The 20,588-nt window shown below is 46.5% G+C and overlaps 1 protein-coding gene across 1 annotated transcript in view; it reads left to right on the forward strand.

Annotated features, from left to right (window-relative positions):
* Window positions 1-20,588, forward strand: part of SCYL1 (SCY1 like pseudokinase 1) — a 1,332,837-nt gene that overhangs the window by 99,281 nt on the left and 1,212,968 nt on the right. The window contains exon 5 of the mRNA XM_069207794.1: window positions 543-633. Coding sequence (XP_069063895.1) covers window positions 543-633 — 91 coding nt within the window. The remainder of the gene's footprint in view (window positions 1-542; window positions 634-20,588) is intronic.

The following is a 20,588-nucleotide window of genomic DNA, read 5'->3' on the forward strand; positions in this document are numbered from 1 at the left end:
GTGAGCAGGTCATAGATGTTTATTCAACTACGTCTCTGCTCTTTGATTCATTGGATGTATACTTTTGAGTTTTAATTTGCGCCTGATGGATTGTATTCTCTGTTTGAAGTAATTGAAAAAGCAATTATCTCAATTGCAGAGTGTTGTAAAAAGACAAAACATTATACTGAGCTTTGAAGTTGCAAAAGAGGATTTCTAATAAATAACTATACTGTAAAAGTATTCTGTTGATAGCATGTAATTGCCTGACACCATGCAGCAGAATACAAAGTGCATAAAATAGGAAATTACAAAACATTGTGGAAGCCCACTGAGATGTTACCTTCAAATTTCAGAGATACAACAGCAGTAGATTTATTTAACCCATTGATCGGACTAACCTGCATTTTTGAAGGTTTTGTTACAGTGGCCAACCTTTACCTGACATATAATGCTTTGTCCTGTGTTCATCATTCATGAGTCACTTTTGCATTCTTGTGAAACAACTACTGTGGTCACGGTCAGCCTCTTTTGATTGTTATTGTTATTGTTCTCTCCTTCAGGTCAGCAGATATGTGGCGCCTGGGCTGTCTTATCTGGGAGGTGTTTAATGGCCCCCTTCCTCGACCATCGTCACTACGATCACTTGGAAAGGTATCAATATTGTCTTTCAGTGTTAATTTTCAGTTGGTGTCCTTTCTGATGTACCGTTCCTCCAGGACCAAGGTGAGGTACAACTTAAAAGACCACCTTTCTCTGCTTTTAGACACCTACCTATGGGTCCAAGTAAATTGTGTATACAAGAGTATCAGATATGCCCCCTTCGACCCATTGACTGTGTTGCAGTTTTCACATTTAAACCTGTTTTACCTAGGTGGCAGAATTTGAGAAAAAGAGGAGCAGATGACTCGGGAAGCACTTGTGGTCTCCTCAGAATTGCACCAAGTTCCTAATGGTTTGAATTTCTAACACTGTGTAGAACTGTCTTAAAAATTAACCTGGTGGCTTTTGTTGTGAGGGTGGCGACACAGTAGGCATGACTAGTTTGCCTTTAACAAGACTAGACTCCCCAGTATCTCCCAATCTTACAAATGTAAATTGTAGAGTGTTGTCTGTTACAAGGTTGCAAACGAGCTGTTCTCAAATATACTTTTTCTCTGCTTAATTATTGCTATTCTCATTATTTTTCGTTTTGTGCTCAACTCCGTTAACCCTATTTACCAATTTTGTTAATTATCACATGAATCTCAGAATCCAATATAATGCTCCATGACATTATTTCTAGTCTGTTGATTGATTTTGACCAACTCCTTTTTCGGGACCGAAAAAGCTTCACTCTTCGGAACCCAAAAGATCTTATACAGAAGAGCAAGGCCACACAGGTGGCCAATCAATGGCAAAATTGCAATTACAGCACCTCCCAAAGGAACGTCAGAAAATGGCCCAGCAGATTGTAGAAGAGGGTCAGGCCATAAGCAATAATCAGAAAAGGTCTGCCCTTGATGCTGCGGACACAGCAGCCAGAAGTGTCAATACTGCCAATACTATAAGAAGGCATGCATTTCTACGTTCTTATGGTTTTAAACCAGAAATTCAACAGGCAGTACTGAACATGCCTTTTGACAAAAAACATTTATTTGGTCTTGAGGTCGATACGACCATTGAAAAGCTGAGGAAAGACTCAGACACTGCCAAAGCAATGGGAGCATTATACACAGCACCGTGTAGAGGCTCCTTTCGCAGGCAAAAATGTAGGGAAGGATTCAAACCACAATCCTCTGAAGCCTCTACCTCCGAGGCAAAGCACGGACAGCAGCAGCAACAATATCAGAGAGGGAGATTTAGAGGGCCTTAAAGAGGCCAATATTTTAGAAACAGAGGCAAGTTCCAAACCTCTAAACAAGTCACTACACCATCCAAACAGTGACTTATTTACCATCCCTCAACCTCACACATCTCCTGTGGGGGAAGACTACAGCAATTCCTCTCTCATTGGCAAAACATCACCACAGACCATTGGGTCTTGTCACTTATCCGCAATGGCTATTTCATAGAATTGATTTCTACCCTCCAAACATTCCCCCACATTACCATAGATTGTCCCCAGAACACAACAAGAGGTACAATCTCTGCTACTAAAACAAGCAATAGAATTGGTCCCACATTCTCAACAAGGAACAGGAGTATACTCACTATACTTCCTTATCCACATAAAGGATGGCACTTTCAGGCCCATCCTAGTTCTCAGATCTCTGAATCTATACATCCTGTCAGAACATTTTCACATGGTAACTCTGCAGGACGTCATTCCACTACTACAAAAACAAGATTACTTGACTGCTTTAGACCTCAAAGATGCGTATTTTCATATAACCATCCATCCAGCTCACAGAAAATACCTCAGGTACGTCACAGGAGGAAAACATTATCAGTTCAAAGTTCTGCCATTCGGCATAACAACAGCTCCAAGAGTGTTCACAAAATGTCTAGCAGTTGTGGCAGCCTACCTAAGAAGGCAACACCTTCATGTCTTTCCATATCTAGATGATTGGCTAATATAATCAAGCAATTTTATACAATGCCAAGAACACACTCAGTACGTAATAGAGACCCTACATACGCTAGCGTTCACTCTGTTACCAGAAATCTCTCCTTCAACCAGCATAAGTACAACCTTACCTAGGTGCTATTTTAAATACGCAAATAAAACCTAGCATATCCAAATACACAAAGGATACAGGCTTTTCAAAATCTCTTACCACAAATACAGCCAAATCAACAATACACTGTAAAATTTATCATGAGAATTCTAGGGATGATGGTATCTTGCATAGCCAGAGTACCGCATGCAAGACTCAATATGAGGCCTTTACAACAATGCCTCTCATGATAATGGTCTCAGGCACAGGATCAATTACAAGATCTAGTGTTGGTGGACCGCCAAACGCACACGTCCCTTCAATGGTGGAATCTCAGTAATTTAATGAAGGGGTGGTCATTTCAAGACCCAGTGCCTCAGACCACAATAACAACAGATGCATCAATGATAGGTTGGGGAGCTCATCTCAACAACCCTACCATTCAAGGGGAATGGGATTCCAAACAAAGAACTTTTCACTTAAACCATTTAGAATTATTAGCTGTGTTCCTTGCCCTAAAAGCATTTCAACCCCTTCTCAAACACAAGATTGTTCTGATAAAAACAGACAATATGACGACCATGTATTACCTGAAGAAACAAGGCAGTACACATTCATCTCAACTGTCCCTTTTACCCCAGACAATATGGAAATGGGCAATTCACAATCACACTCATCTATTGGCAGAATACATTCCAGGAATACACAATCAGCTAGCGGATCGCCTAAGCAGGAACTACCAACAGACACACGAATGGGAGATTCACTTTCAGGTACTTCAAGAGTACTTTCAAAAGTGGGGAACACCAGAAATAGACTTATTTGCAACAAGCGAAAAAGCAAAATGCCAAAACTTTGCATCCAGACACCCACATCCCCTATCCAAGGGCAATGTTGTATGGATCAGTTGGTGAGGGATATTTGCTTATGCTTTTCCCCCTCTCCCACTCCTTCCCTTTCTGGTCAACAAACTACGTCAGACATCTCTCACCATGATACTCATAGCCCCAATATGGGCACAAAAACATTGGTACACCACACTCCTAGACCAGTCAGTAGTACCTCGCTCCAAACTTCCAAACAGACCGGATTTGTTAACACAAAACAAAGGTAAAATCAGGCATCCAAACCCCAGTGCTCTCAACTTAGCAATTTGGCTCCTGAAGTCATAGAGTTTGGATACCTAACACTTCCATTAGAATGCATGGATATGCTCAAACAGGCACGTAAACCTACCACTAGACAATGTTATGCTAACAAATGGAAAAGATTTGTTTACTACTGTCAATCTAAAAATACTGATCCACTTATAGCATGAATTCAAAATATTGTATGCTATCTACTTCATTTGCAAAAATCTAATTTAGCTTTCTCATCCATTACAATTCATCTTACTGCAATATCAGCATACCTGCAGACTATTCAACACACCTCTCTATTTAGATTTCCAGTTATAAAAGCCTTCATGGAAGGATTAAAATGTATTATTCCACCTAGAACACCACCTGTTCCTACTTGGAATCTAACCTTTTGAACCCATGCATTCTTGTCAGATTCAATTGTTAACATGGAAAGTTTCCTTCCTAGTAGCTAGTACTTCATTACAAAGAGTTAGTGAAATACAAGCATTCACTCTTGACGAACCTTTTTTCCAAGTGCACAAACATAAAGTTGTATTTAGAACAAATCCCAAATTTCTACCAAAAGTAATATCACCTTTTCACATAAACCAAACAGTGCAATTGCCAGTCTTCTTTCCACAGCCAGACTCGGTTGCATTAAGAGTCCTTCATACTCTTGATCTCAAAAGAGCTCTAATGTACAATATAGATAGAACTAAAGATTTTAGGAAAACAAAACAACTTTTCGTTGCTTTTCAGCAACCACATAAAGGCAATCCTATCTCTAAATAGGGATTAGCTACATGGATTGTTAGATGCATACAAACATGTTACATTAAGGCAAAAAAAACAACTTTTGATCACACCTAGAGTACATTCTACTAGAAAGAAAGGTGCGTCTATGGCATTCTTAGGAAACATACCAGTGGCTGATCTATGTAAAGCTGCCACATGGTCTACTCCTCAGACATTTACAAAGCATTATTGTGTAGATGTATTTTCAAAGCAACATGCCAATGTTGGCTAAGCTGTCTTAAGAACTTTATTTCAAACAACTTCAACTTCTACACGTTAGCCACTGCTATTTTTTGGGAGAATTAACTGCTTTGTAGTCTATGCATAGCATGTGTATCTACAGCTACACATGCCATTGAACGGAAAATGTAATTTACCCAGTGTACATCTGTTCGTGGCATGCAGTGCTGCAGATTCACATGCACCCACCCTCCTCCCCGGAAGCCTGTAGCGGTTGTAAGTTTTATCATTTGTACATATGTAGATACTTTTACATTTGCATGGACATATATTTTGTAGTTACTACTTTTATACCATATTTATATTCTTACACTTCTTCTTTCACCCTTTTGCGGGAACAATCTAAAATGGAGTCTATGCCCATGCGCAGTACGACTGAGAGGAGTCGTCACATCCCGTGACTCCGAAAAGACTTCTTCGAAGAAGAACAACTTGTAACACTCCGAGCCCAACACTAGATTGCGGAATCATGCTTAGCTTGTGAATCTGCAGCACTACATGCCATGAACAGATGTACACTGGGTAAGTGACATTTTCCAATCGGACGTGTTCTTCGATGCTCCAGTTCGAGACCTTTTCGGGCACCTTTCGAAACAACTTAACAATCCCATGCTTGGCCGTATTTTTTTCGTTCACATCCCTTTCCTATACAGAGAACAGCAGAAGCAAATCTCCCTTTGTTGGGTCAATGACTTTTGTTCCTGGCCTTTCGGTCTTGCCTGGTCGGGCCTCCATTATTTCATAGATCGATATGCATAAGAAATGCGCTGCTGATGGAATGGACACCTTTTCGATTTTTGTCACAGGTGTGATGCCAGGTATCCCCACATAGACCTCCACTGTGTTTGCAACCTCTGCCTATCGCCGGATCACAACAAAGAAAATTGTGAAGCGTTTTGATCATTTCGATCGAAGAAAACGCTGCAGGATTGTTAGGCGCGTTGGAAAGAAATGCGAAAAGAACTAGAAGAGACACCGGACATCTTAAGTCTCCAAGACATTGAGCCACAGGTGGAAATCCATGATGCTTTTGCGACAGGAGAGGAGTCCTTATCGATTTCAGATTCCAAATACGACTTGGAGAATGAAACTAAAGTGCAGACACAAGACGTTCCATCGGCACAGCACGCAGTGAGTACAAAGGCCCATATTACATCTGACGAAAAACATTTGGCGTTGACCGAACATAAGGCTTCTGGACCACCACTGCCCTTGGGCCATGGTCGGCACCGAACAATTACCAAGGATGTCCCGCCTGCCGGCGCGGCACCGAAAGCCAAGCCTAAAGACCCCGCCTATAAAATGGCTCCAAAGGTTTCGCCATCGACCCAGCCAAAGCTGTCATCGGTTCCAACATCGCACTGACCATTTCGGCACCAAAACTTAAAACCTCTTCAGCATCGAAAATTTAGACACTCGTATCGAAAAGGACAGTTTTGGCACCAAACCTATCTTACAAACTATGACAGAGAAGCTCATTCCGAAACATTGAACAAAATACTTGTCAGATCTTTGCAAAACGATCTCATTCGAAACGTCAGACTTAATTTGAGGAGGCTATTGTTGTGCAGACACCTCCTCATAAGATAAAGGGGAAGGAGATGGCCACCAGTCCAATACCTCCATCTTTACTATCATCTCTTCCACCTACTTCACCACACCATTCACACTCTGAGGCTGAAGGTATAATAAGGGGAACTCCACGAAGATCTCCAGAATCCTATGTAGAGGATCGAGGGGGTGTCAAGATGCACAGCAGCCACCATTAGACACTTAGGAGACATATGACATTGACCCATCAGGGGATACAGATACAGATTTATACCCAGCTAAACTATCTCCACCAGATGCCGCCACATCCTTCAACGAAATGGTTGCTAGGGCAGCTGCATGTCATAGGGTCCCATTATGGAAGGACCCTATAGAAGATGATTTTTTATCTTATTCATAACCCTTTTCTCTACCACCAGGGCATCCCAATATCTGACCATGTTAAAGTGTATGATAAGACATGCGGGGGACATTTTTAAAGACCCTTTCCGTGCACGAATAAATACAGCTAGAGTGGAAAAAAAATACAAGGCAGCTCCTTCAGATCCTGCTTATAATAGAGGACAAATTTCTCCAGACTCCCTGGTAGTTTCAAATGCTTGTAAACTAGCTAATTCCAAAACGTCTGTAGATGCACTTCCTCCAGACAAGGAGTCAAAACGTATTAATGCATCAGGCAAAAGGGTGGGGGTTAAAGTAGCCAATCATTGGAGAATTGCCAACACCCAAGGACTGTTGGCAAGATACAGCAGAGCACACTGGGATGTGATGGAAGACCTTATCCAACATCTCCCAGAAGAGTTTAAAAAGAAAGGACACCAGCTTGTAGAAGAGGGCACGTTGATATCTAGTAACTCTATTAGATGTGCTCTTGACAAAGCACATACAGCTGCAAGGGGTATAAACACTAGTGTCTTATTATGGTGACATGCCTGGTTGTGTATATCAGGTTTTAAACCTGAGGTTCAACAAACTCTTTTTAATTCCCCTTTTGGTCAGGAACACCTTTTTGATCCAGAGGTGGACCAAGTGTTAGAGAAAATGAAAAAGGACTCTGATATTGAAAGTCAGTGGGAGCCCTTCAAACTTCTGGTATTCAAGGCCCCTTTCGTAAACATGCCTTCAAACAAAGCAATAAGCAGACATCAGACTCCTCTACCTCTTTTGTGGAGGGTCATACAGGGGAAACATCTCCGAAGGTTGAGGAAAAGGTGTATCCACAAGTATCTCCCCTTCCACTTCAAAGCAATGACTCTTTTCTCATTCCCCTGGTCACACAACACCTGTCGGGGGGCGCCTAAAACAATTGTTTCCTAACTATTGTATATTATCCACCATGGTTATTGCCTGGAGCTCATCAACACACCTCCAAACTTATCACCCAGAAAGCACAAACTCTCTGTAGAACATTTACGACTATTAAGTCGAGAGGTACAAGCTCTCCTTCAGAAAGGAGGAATAGAGTTAGTTCCCATTCATCAAAAAGGTACAGGGGTATATTCCCTATACTTATTCCCAAAAAGGATGGCTCCCTTTGCCCTGTTCTAGATATCAGACCACTAAATTATTATATTCTGTCAGAAGACTTTCATGTGGTCACTGTCCAAGATGTAAAACCATTTGTGAGGAAATGCCTCCTTGGCATGGTTGCCCCCTGACTTTTTGCCTTTGCTGATGCTATGTTTACAATTGAAAGTGTGCTGAGGCCTGCTAACCAGGCCCCAGCACCAGTGTTCTTTCCCTAACCTGTACTTTTGTATCCACAATTGGCAGACCCTGGCATCCAGATAAGTCCCTTGTAACTGGTACTTCTAGTACCAAGGGCCCTGATGCCAAGGAAGGTCTCTAAGGGCTGCAGCATGTCTTATGCCACCCTGGAGACCTCTCACTCAGCACAGACACACTGCTTGCCAGCTTGTGTGTGCTAGTGAGGACAAAACGAGTAAGTCGACATGGCACTCCCCTCAGGGTGCCATGCCAGCCTCTCACTGCCTATGCAGTGTAGGTAAGACACCCCTCTAGCAGGCCTTACAGCCCTAAGGCAGGGTGCACTATACCATAGGTGAGGGTACCAGTGCATGAGCATGGTACCCCTACAGTGTCTAAACAAAACCTTAGACATTGTAAGTGCAGGGTAGCCATAAGAGTATATGGTCTGGGAGTTTGTCAAACACGAACTCCACAGCACCATAATGGCTACACTGAAAACTGGGGAGTTTGGTATCAAACTTCTCAGCACAATAAATGCACACTGATGCCAGTGTACATTTTATTGTAAAATACACCACAGAGGGCACCTTAGAGGTGCCCCCTGAAACTTAACCGACTATCTGTGTAGGCTGACTAGTTTTAGCAGCCTGCCACAAACCGAGACATGTTGCTGGCCCCATGGGGAGAGTGCCTTTGTCACTCTGAGGCCAGTAACAAAGCCTGCACTGGGTGGAGATGCTAACACCTCTCCCAGGCAGGAATTGTCACACCTGGCGGTGAGCCTCAAAGGCTCACCTCCTTTGTGCCAACCCAGCAGGACACTCCAGCTAGTGGAGTTGCCCGCCCCCTCCGGCCAGGCCCCACTTTTGGCGGCAAGGCCGGAGAAAATAATGAGAAAAACAAGGAGGAGTCACTGGCCAGTCAGGACAGCCCCTAAGGTGTCCTGAGCTGAGGTGACTCTAACTTTTAGAAATCCTCCATCTTGCAGATGGAGGATTCCCCCAATAGGGTTAGGATTGTGACCCCCTCCCCTTGGGAGGAGGCACAAAGAGGGTGTACCCACCCTCAGGGCTAGTAGCCATTGGCTACTAACCCCCCAGACCTAAACACGCCCTTAAATTTAGTATTTAAGGGCTACCCTGAACCCTAGAAAATTAGATTCCTGCAACTACAAGAAGAAGGACTGCCTAGCTGAAAAACCCCTGCAGAGGAAGACCAGAAGACGACAACTGCCTTGGCTCCAGAAACTCACCGGCCTGTCTCCTGCCTTCCAAAGATCCTGCTCCAGCGACGCCTTCCAAAGGGACCAGCGACCTCGACATCCTCTGAGGACTGCCCCTGCTTCGAAAAGACAAGAAACTCCCGAGGACAGCGGACCTGCTCCAAGAAAAGCTGCAACTTTGTTTCCAGCAGCTTTAAAGAACCCTGCAAGCTCCCCGCAAGAAGCGTGAGACTTGCAACACTGCACCCGGCGACCCCGACTCGGCTGGTGGCGATCCAACACCTCAGGAGGGACCCCAGGACTACTCTGATACTGTGAGTACCAAAACCTGTCCCCCCTGAGCCCCCACAGCGCCGCCTGCAGAGGGAATCCCGAGGCTTCCCCTGACCGCGACTCTTTGAACCTAAAGTCCCGACGCCTGGGAGAGACCCTGCACCCGCAGCCCCCAGGACCTGAAGGACCGGACTTTCACTGGAGAAGTGACCCCCAGGAGTCCCTCTCCCTTGCCCAAGTGGAGGTTTCCCCGAGGAATCCCCCCCTTGCCTGCCTGCAGCGCTGAAGAGATCCCGAGATCTCTCATAGACTAACATTACAAACCCGACGCTTGTTTCTACACTGCACCCGGCCGCCCCCGCGCTGCTGAGGGTGAAATTTCTGTGTGGACTTGTGTCCCCCCCGGTGCCCTACAAAACCCCCCTGGTCTGCCCTCCGAAGACGCGGGTACTTACCTGCAAGCAGACCGGAACCGGGGCACCCCCTTCTCTCCATTCTAGCCTATGTGTTTTGGGCACCACTTTGAACTCTGCACCTGACCGGCCCTGAGCTGCTGGTGTGGTGACTTTGGGGTTGCTCTGAACCCCCGACGGTGGGCTACCTTGGACCAAGAACTGAACCCTGTAAGTGTCCTACTTACCTGGTAAAACTAACAAAAACTTACCTCCCCCAGGAACTGTGAAAATTGCACTAAGTGTCCACTTTTAAAACAGCTATTTGTCAATAACTTGAAAAGTATACATGCAATTTTTATGATTTGAAGTTCCTAAAGTACTTACCTGCAATACCTTTCGAACAAGATATTACATGTTAAATTTGAACCTGTGGTTCTTAAAATAAACTAAGAAAAGATATTTTTCTATATAAAAACCTATTGGCTGGATTTGTCTCTGAGTGTGTGTACCTCATTTATTGTCTATGTGTATGTACAACAAATGCTTAACACTACTCCTTGGATAAGCCTACTGCTCGACCACACTACCACAAAATAGAGCATTAGTATTATCTATTTGTACCACTATTTTACCTCTAAGGGGAACCCTTGGACTCTGTGCATGCTATTCCTTACTTTGAAATAGCACATACAGAGCCAACTTCCTACATTGGTGGATCAGCGGTGGGGTACAAGACTTTGCATTTGCTGGACTACTCAGCCAATACCTGATCACACGACAAATTCCAAAATTGTCATTAGAAATTCATTTTTGCAATTTGAAATTTTTCTAAATTCTTAAAAATCCTGCTAGGGCCTTGTGTGTTAAGTCCCTGTTAGCATTGTCTTTTAGAGTTTAAAAGTTTGTTAAAAGTTTGAAATTAGATTCTAGAAACAGTTTTAGATTCTTAAAAAAGTATTCCAACTCTTAGCAGAATAATGTCTGATACAGAGATGCAGGTGGTGGAACTCGACACCACACCTTACCTCCATCTTAAGATGAGGGAGCTAAGGTCTCTCTGTAATATCAAAAAAATAACCATTGGCTCCAGACCTACCAAAATTCAGCTCCAGGAGCTGTTGGCAGAGTTTGAAAAAGCCAACCCCTCTGATGATGACCTCACAGAGGAAGAAATTAGTGACTTGGAGGCCAATGTCCCTCCTCCAGTCCTAAATAGGGAGAACAGGACCCCTCAAGTCCTGTCTCCAACTGTGTTAGTCAGAAATAGTGAGTCCCTCACAGGAGGGTCCCACATTTCTGAAATCACTGAGGATGCTCTCAGTGAAGATGACCTCCTGTTAGCCAGGATGGCCAAAAGATTGGCTTTAGAGAGACAGCTCCTAGCCATAGAAAGGGAAAGACAAGAGATGGGCCTAGGACCCATCAATGGTGGCAGCAATATAAATAGGGTCAGAGATTCTCCTGACATGTTAAAAATCCCCAAAGGGATTGTGACAAAATATGAAGATGGTGATGACATCACCAAATGGTTCACAGCTTTTGAGAGGGCTTGTGTAACCAGAAAAGTGAACAGATCTCACTGGGGTGCTCTCCTTTGGGAAATGTTCACTGGAAAGTGTAGGGATAGACTCCTCACACTCTCTGGAAAAGATGCAGAATCTTATGACCTCATGAAGGGTACCCTGATTGAGGGCTTTGGATTCTCCACTGAGGAGTACAGGATTAGGTTCAGGGGGGCTCAAAAATCCTCGAGCCAGACCTGGGTTGACTTTGTTGACTACTCAGTGAAAACACTAGATGGTTGGATTCAAGGCAGTGGTGTAAGTAATTATGATGGGCTGTACAATTTATTTGTGAAAGAACACCTGTTAAGTAATTGTTTCAATGATAAACTGCATCAGCATCTGGTAGACCTAGGACCAATTTCTCCCCAAGAATTGGGAAAGAAGGCGGACCATTGGGTCAAGACAAGGGTGTCCAAGACTTCAACAGGGGGTGACCAAAAGAAAGGGGTCACAAAGACTCCCCAGGGGAAGGGTGATGAGACAACCAAAACTAAAAATAGTAAAGAGTCTTCTACAGGCCCCCAAAAACCTGCACAGGAGGGTGGGCCCAGAGCCTCTTCACAAAACAATGGGTACAAGGGTAAAAACTTTGATCCCAAAAAGGCCTGGTGTCATAGCTGTAAACAGCATGGACACCAAACTGGAGACAAGGCCTGTCCCAAGAAAGGTTCCACTCCAAACTCCCATCCAGGTAACACTGGTATGGCTAGTCTCCAAGTGGGATCAACAGTGTGCCCAGAGCAAATCAGGGTCCACACTGAAGCTACTCTAGTTTCTGAGGGTGGGGTGGATTTAGCCACACTAGCTGTCTGGCCGCCTAACATGCAAAAATACAGACAGCAACTCTTAATTAATGGGACTAGAATAGAGGGCCTGAGGGATACAGGTGCCAGTGTCACCATGGTGACAGAGAAACTGGTTTCCCCTGGCCAATACCTGACTGGAAAAACTTACACAGTCACCAACGCTGACAATCAGAGAAAAGTACATCCCATGGCAATGGTTACTTTAGAATGGGGAGGGGTCAATGGCCTGAAACAGGTGGTGGTCTCCTCAAATATCCCAGTGGACTGTCTGCTTGGAAATGACCTGGAGTCCTCAGCATGGGCTGAGGTAGAACTAAAAACCCATGCAGCAATGCTGGGTATCCCTGAACTGGTGTGTGTGAAAACAAGAGCACAGTGCAAGGCACAGGGTGAACAAGTAGAGCTGGAGTCTGGAAGAATGGCCCAGCCTACCAAGAGGAAAGGAAAGTCAGTTGGGAAACCAACTGCAACACAGCAAAAGAAAGGGAACCTCTCTTCTCAGGAAGAAGTTCTGCCCTCTGAGGGAACTGAGCCTTTGGAGCTTGAACCTTACCAGGTTGAGCTCTTAGGCCCAGGGGGACCCTCAAGGGAAGAGCTGTGTAAGGGACAAGAAACCTGTCCCTCTCTTGAAGGCCTTAGGCAGCAAGCTGCTGAAGAGTCCAAAGGCAAGAAAAATGGAACACATAGGGTCTATTGGGAAGATGGGCTCCTGTACACTGAGGCCAGAGACCCCAAACCTGGTGCCACTAGGAGAGTGGTAGTGCCTCAGCTGTTCAGAGAGTTCATCCTAACATTGGCCCATGACATTCCCCTTGCTGGACATTTGGGACAAACCAAGACGTGGGAGAGGTTAGTCAACCACTTCTACTGGCCCAATATGTCCAACATGGTTAAGGAGTTTTGCCTCTCCTGCCCCACCTGTCAAGCCAGTGGTAAGACAGGTGGGCATCCAAAGGCCCCCCTCATTCCACTTCCAGTGGTGGGGGTGCCCTTTGAAAGAGTGGGTGTGGACATAGTTGGTCCACTGGAACCTCCCACAGCCTCAGGAAATATGTATATCCTGGTAGTAGTGGATCATGCTACCAGGTATCCTGAAGCTATTCCCCTTAGGTCGACTACTGCCCCTGCAGTAGCCAAGGCCCTCATTGGTATCTTTACCAGAGTGGGTTTCCCTAAGGAGGTGGTGTCTGACAGAGGTACCAACTTCATGTCAGCATACCTAAAGCACATGTGGAATGAGTGTGGAGTGACTTATAAATTCACTACACCATACCATCCACAAACTAATGGCTTGGTTGAGAGATTCAACAAGACATTAAAAGGCATGATCATGGGGCTCCCAGAAAAGCTCAAAAGGAGATGGGATGTCCTCTTGCCATGTCTGCTTTTCGCTTACAGAGAGGTGCCACAGAAGGGAGTAGGATTCTCACCCTTTGAACTTCTGTTTGGTCATCCTGTAAGGGGACCACTTGCCCTTGTTAAAGAAGGCTGGGAGAGACCTCTCCATGAGCCTAAACAGGACATAGTGGACTATGTACTTGGCCTTCGCTCTAGAATGGCAGAGTACATGGAAAAGGCAACCAAAAACCTTGAGGCCAGCCAACAGCTCCAGAAGTTTTGGTATGACCAAAAGGCTGCACTGGTTGAGTTCCAACCAGGGCAGAAAGTCTGGGTTCTGGAGCCTGTGGCTCCCAGGGCACTCCAGGACAAATGGAGTGGCCCTTACCCAGTACTAGAAAGGAAGAGTCAGGTCACCTACCTGGTGGACCTGGGCACAAGCAGGAGCCCCAAGAGGGTGATCCATGTAAACCGCCTTAAGCTCTTCCACGACAGGGCTGATGTCAATCTGTTGATGGTAACAGATGAGGATCAGGAGGCAGAGAGTGAACCTCTCCCTGATCTTCTGTCATCAGACCCAAAAGATGGCACAGTAGATGGAGTGATCTACTCAGACACCCTCTCTGGCCAACAGCAAGCTGATTGTAGGAGAGTCCTACAACAGTTTCCTGAACTCTTCTCCTTAACCCCTGGTCAGACACACCTGTGTACCCATGATGTGGACACAGGAGACAGCATGCCTGTCAAGAACAAAATCTTTAGACAATCTGACCATGTTAAAGAAAGCATCAAGGTGGAAGTCCACAAGATGCTGGAATTGGGAGTAATTGAGCGCTCTGACAGCCCCTGGGCTAGCCCAGTGGTCTTAGTCCCCAAACCTCACACCAAAGATGGAAAGAAAGAGATGAGGTTTTGTGTGGACTACAGAGGGCTCAATTCTGTCACCAAGACAGATGCCCATCCAATTCCAAGAGCTGATGAGCTCATTGATAAATTAGGTGCTGCCAAATTTCTAAGTACCTTTGACTTGACAGCAGGGTACTGGCAAATAAAAATGGCACCTGGAGCAAAAGAAAAGACAGCATTCTCCACACCTGATGGGCATTATCAGTTTACTGTTATGCCCTTTGGTTTAAAGAATGCCCCTGCCACCTTCCAAAGGTTGGTGAATCAAGTCCTTGCTGGCTTGGAGTCCTTTAGCACAGCTTATCTTGATGATATTGCTGTCTTTAGCTCCACCTGGCAGGATCACCTGGTCCACCTGAGGAAGGTTTTGAAGGCTCTGCAATCTGCAGGCCTCTCTATCAAGGCATCCAAATGCCAGATAGGGCAGGGAACCGTGGTTTACTTGGGCCACCTTGTAGGTGGAGGCCAAGTTCAGCCACTCCAACCCAAGATCCAGACCATTCTGGACTGGGTAGCTCCAAAAACCCAGACTCAAGTCAGGGCATTCCTTGGCTTGACTGGGTACTACAGGAGGTTTGTGAAGGGATATGGATCCATTGTGACAGCCCTCACTGAGCTCACCTCCAAGAAAATGCCCAAGAAAGTGAACTGGACTGTGGACTGCCAACAGGCCTTTGACACCCTGAAACAAGCAATGTGCTCAGCACCAGTTCTCAAAGCTCCAGATTATTCTAAGCAGTTCATTGTGCAGACTGATGCCTCTGAACATGGGATAGGGGCAGTGTTGTCCCAAACAAATGATGATGGCCTTGACCAGCCTGTTGCTTTCATTAGCAGGAGGTTACTCCCCAGGGAGCAGCGTTGGAGTGCCATTGAGAGGGAGGCCTTTGCTGTGGTTTGGTCCCTGAAGAAGCTGAGACCATACCTCTTTGGGACTCACTTCCTAGTTCAAACTGACCACAGACCTCTCAAATGGCTGATGCAAATGAAAGGTGAAAATCCTAAACTGTTGAGGTGGTCCATCTCCCTACAGGGAATGGACTTTATAGTGGAACACAGACCTGGGACTGCCCATGCCAATGCAGATGGCCTTTCCAGGTTCTTCCACTTAGAAAATGAAGACTCTCTTGGGAAAGGTTAGTCTCATCCTCTTTCGTTTGGGGGGGGGTTGTGTGAGGAAATGCCTCCTTGGCATGGTTGCCCCCTGACTTTTTGCCTTTGCTGATGCTATGTTTACAATTGAAAGTGTGCTGAGGCCTGCTAACCAGGCCCCAGCACCAGTGTTCTTTCCCTAACCTGTACTTTTGTATCCACAATTGGCAGACCCTGGCATCCAGATAAGTCCCTTGTAACTGGTACTTCTAGTACCAAGGGCCCTGATGCCAAGGAAGGTCTCTAAGGGCTGCAGCATGTCTTATGCCACCCTGGAGACCTCTCACTCAGCACAGACACACTGCTTGCCAGCTTGTGTGTGCTAGTGAGGACAAAACGAGTAAGTCGACATGGCACTCCCCTCAGGGTGCCATGCCAGCCTCTCACTGCCTATGCAGTGTAGGTAAGACACCCCTCTAGCAGGCCTTACAGCCCTAAGGCAGGGTGCACTATACCATAGGTGAGGGTACCAGTGCATGAGCATGGTACCCCTACAGTGTCTAAACAAAACCTTAGACATTGTAAGTGCAGGGTAGCCATAAGAGTATATGGTCTGGGAGTTTGTCAAACACGAACTCCACAGCACCATAATGGCTACACTGAAAACTGGGGAGTTTGGTATCAAACTTCTCAGCACAATAAATGCACACTGATGCCAGTGTACATTTTATTGTAAAATACACCACAGAGGGCACCTTAGAGGTGCCCCCTGAAACTTAACCGACTATCTGTGTAGGCTGACTAGTTTTAGCAGCCTGCCACAAACCGAGACATGTTGCTGGCCCCATGGGGAGAGTGCCTTTGTCACTCTGAGGCCAGTAACAAAGCCTGCACTGGGTGGAGATGCTAACACCTCTCCCAGGCAGGAATTGTCACACCTGGCGGTGAGCCTCAAAGGCTCACCTCCTTTGTGCCAACCCAGCAGGACACTCCAGCTAGTGGAGTTGCCCGCCCCCTCCGGCCAGGCCCCACTTTTGGCGGCAAGGCCGGAGAAAATAATGAGAAAAACAAGGAGGAGTCACTGGCCAGTCAGGACAGCCCCTAAGGTGTCCTGAGCTGAGGTGACTCTAACTTTTAGAAATCCTCCATCTTGCAGATGGAGGATTCCCCCAATAGGGTTAGGATTGTGACCCCCTCCCCTTGGGAGGAGGCACAAAGAGGGTGTACCCACCCTCAGGGCTAGTAGCCATTGGCTACTAACCCCCCAGACCTAAACACGCCCTTAAATTTAGTATTTAAGGGCTACCCTGAACCCTAGAAAATTAGATTCCTGCAACTACAAGAAGAAGGACTGCCTAGCTGAAAAACCCCTGCAGAGGAAGACCAGAAGACGACAACTGCCTTGGCTCCAGAAACTCACCGGCCTGTCTCCTGCCTTCCAAAGATCCTGCTCCAGCGACGCCTTCCAAAGGGACCAGCGACCTCGACATCCTCTGAGGACTGCCCCTGCTTCGAAAAGACAAGAAACTCCCGAGGACAGCGGACCTGCTCCAAGAAAAGCTGCAACTTTGTTTCCAGCAGCTTTAAAGGACCCTGCAAGCTCCCCGCAAGAAGCGTGAGACTTGCAACACTGCACCCGGCGACCCCGACTCGGCTGGTGGCGATCCAACACCTCAGGAGGGACCCCAGGACTACTCTGATACTGTGAGTACCAAAACCTGTCCCCCCTGAGCCCCCACAGCGCCGCCTGCAGAGGGAATCCCGAGGCTTCCCCTGACCGCGACTCTTTGAACCTAAAGTCCCGACGCCTGGGAGAGACCCTGCACCCGCAGCCCCCAGGACCTGAAGGACCGGACTTTCACTGGAGAAGTGACCCCCAGGAGTCCCTCTCCCTTGCCCAAGTGGAGGTTTCCCCGAGGAATCCCCCCCTTGCCTGCCTGCAGCGCTGAAGAGATCCCGAGATCTCTCATAGACTAACATTACAAACCCGACGCTTGTTTCTACACTGCACCCGGCCGCCCCCGCGCTGCTGAGGGTGAAATTTCTGTGTGGACTTGTGTCCCCCCCGGTGCCCTACAAAACCCCCCTGGTCTGCCCTCCGAAGACGCGGGTACTTACCTGCAAGCAGACCGGAACCGGGGCACCCCCTTCTCTCCATTCTAGCCTATGTGTTTTGGGCACCACTTTGAACTCTGCACCTGACCGGCCCTGAGCTGCTGGTGTGGTGACTTTGGGGTTGCTCTGAACCCCCGACGGTGGGCTACCTTGGACCAAGAACTGAACCCTGTAAGTGTCCTACTTACCTGGTAAAACTAACAAAAACTTACCTCCCCCAGGAACTGTGAAAATTGCACTAAGTGTCCACTTTTAAAACAGCTATTTGTCAATAACTTGAAAAGTATACATGCAATTTTTATGATTTGAAGTTCCTAAAGTACTTACCTGCAATACCTTTCGAACAAGATATTACATGTTAAATTTGAACCTGTGGTTCTTAAAATAAACTAAGAAAAGATATTTTTCTATATAAAAACCTATTGGCTGGATTTGTCTCTGAGTGTGTGTACCTCATTTATTGTCTATGTGTATGTACAACAAATGCTTAACACTACTCCTTGGATAAGCCTACTGCTCGACCACACTACCACAAAATAGAGCATTAGTATTATCTATTTGTACCACTATTTTACCTCTAAGGGGAACCCTTGGACTCTGTGCATGCTATTCCTTACTTTGAAATAGCACATACAGAGCCAACTTCCTACACCATTGTTACAACAAGGAGACTTCATGTCTGCTCTAGATCTGATGGATGCTTATTTTTACATCCCAATACATCCAACACTCAGGAAATATCTCAGATGTTTCATGCAAGGCTGGCATTATTAGTTGAAGGTATTCCCTTTCGAAATAACAACTGCACCTCGTGTTTTCATAAAATGTCTCACAGTATTCGCATCACATCTACTCAAAGTATTCATGTCTTGCCATATCTGGGACACTGGCTTATCAAGTCCAGTTCCCTCCAGCAGTGTCTTCGCCATACACAAACAACCATTCATCTCCTTCACCTATTCGGGTTTACCATTGCAGGAAAGTACCATCTTGCCTGGCATGTTACCCCCATTTTCACTGTATGTATGTTTGTTTTTGCCCTTGTGTCACTGGGATCCTGCTAGGCAGGACCCCAGTGCTCATAATGTATGCCCTGTATGTGTTCCCTGTGTGGTGCCTAACTGTATCACTGAGGCTCTGCTAACCAGAACCTCAGTGTTTATGCTTTCTCTGCTCTCTAAAATTGTCACTGCAGGCCAGTGACTAATTTTAGCAATTCTCATTGGCACACTGGCACACCCATATAATTCCCTTGTATACGCTACTTGGGTACCCAGGGTATTGGTGTTCCAGGAGATCCCTATGGGCTGCAGCATTTCTTTTGCCACCCATAGGGAGCTCAGGCAATTCTTACACAGGCCTGCCACTGCAGCCTGAGTGAAATAACGTCCATGTTATTTCACAGCCATTTTTCACTGCACATAAGTAACTCATAAGTCACCTATATGTCTAACCCTCACTTGGTGAAGGTTAGGTGCCAAGTTACTTAGTGTGTGGGCACCCTGGCACTAGCCAAGGTGCCCCCACGTCATTCAGGGCAAAATCCCCGAACTTTGTGAGTGCGGGGTCACCATTACACGTGTGCACTGCACATAGGTCACTACCTATGTGTAGCGTCATAATGGTAACTCCGAACATGGCCATGTAACATGTCTAAGATCATGGAACTGTCACCCCAATACCATTCTGGTATTGGGAGGACAATTCCATGATCCCCTGGGTCTCTAGTACAGAACCCGGGTACTGCCAAACTGCCTGTCTGCGGTGTCCACTGCAGCTGCTGCCAACCCCTCAGACAGGATTTCCCTCCTGGGGTCTGGGCAGCCCCAGCCCAGGAAGGCAGAACAAAGGATTTCATCTGAGAGAGGGTGTTACACCCTCTCCATTTGGAAATGGGTGTGAAGGGCTGGGGAGGAGTAGCCTCCCCCAGCCTCTGGAAATGCTTTGATGGGCACAGATGGTGCCCATCTCCTCATAAGCCAGTCTACACCGGTTCAGGTATCCCCCAGACCTGCTCTGGCACGAAAATGGACAAAGGAAAGGAGAGTGACCACTCCCCGGACCAGTACCTCCCAGGGGAGGTGCCCAGAGCTCCTCCAGTGTGTCCCAGACCTCTGCCATCTTAGATTCAGAGGTGTTGGGGGCACACTGGACTGCTCTGAGTGGCCAGTGTCAGCAGGTGAGGTCAGAGACCCCTCCTGATAGGTTCTTACCTCTATTGGTAGCCAAACCTCCTTTCTTGGTAGACAAACCTGCTTTTCTGGCTATTTAGGGTCTCTCCTCTGGACTATTCCTCAGATAATGAATGCAAGAGCTCACCAGAGTTCCTCTGCACTTCCCTCTTCGACTTCTGCCAAGGATCGATCGCTAACTGATCCAGGACGCCTGCAAAACCGCAACAAAGTAGCAAGACGACTACCAGCAAAATTGTAGTGCCTCATCCTGCTGGCTTTCTCAACTGTTTCCTGGTGGTGCATGCTCTGAGGGCTGTCTGCCTTCACCCTGCACTGGAAGCCAAGAAGAAATCTCCTGTGGTCGATGGAATCTTTCCCCTGCTAACGCAGGCACCAAAAGACTGCATCACCGGTCCTCTGGGTCCCCTCTCATCCTGACGAACGTGATCCCTGGAACATAGGAGCTGGGTCCAAGTGTCTCCCACAGTCCAGTGGCCCTTCTGTCCAAATTTGGTGGAGGTAAGTCCTTGCCTCCCCACGCCAGACAGCAAACCTGTGTACTGTGTGATTTGCAGCTGCTCCGGCTTCTGTGCACTTCTCCAAGGATTCCTTTGTGCACGACCTAGCCTGGGTTCCCAGCACTCCGTCCTGCAGTGCTCAACCCGCT

The sequence above is a fragment of the Pleurodeles waltl genome, chromosome 9, assembly GCF_031143425.1.
Source record: "Pleurodeles waltl isolate 20211129_DDA chromosome 9, aPleWal1.hap1.20221129, whole genome shotgun sequence".
Classification (NCBI taxonomy): domain Eukaryota; kingdom Metazoa; phylum Chordata; class Amphibia; order Caudata; family Salamandridae; genus Pleurodeles; species Pleurodeles waltl.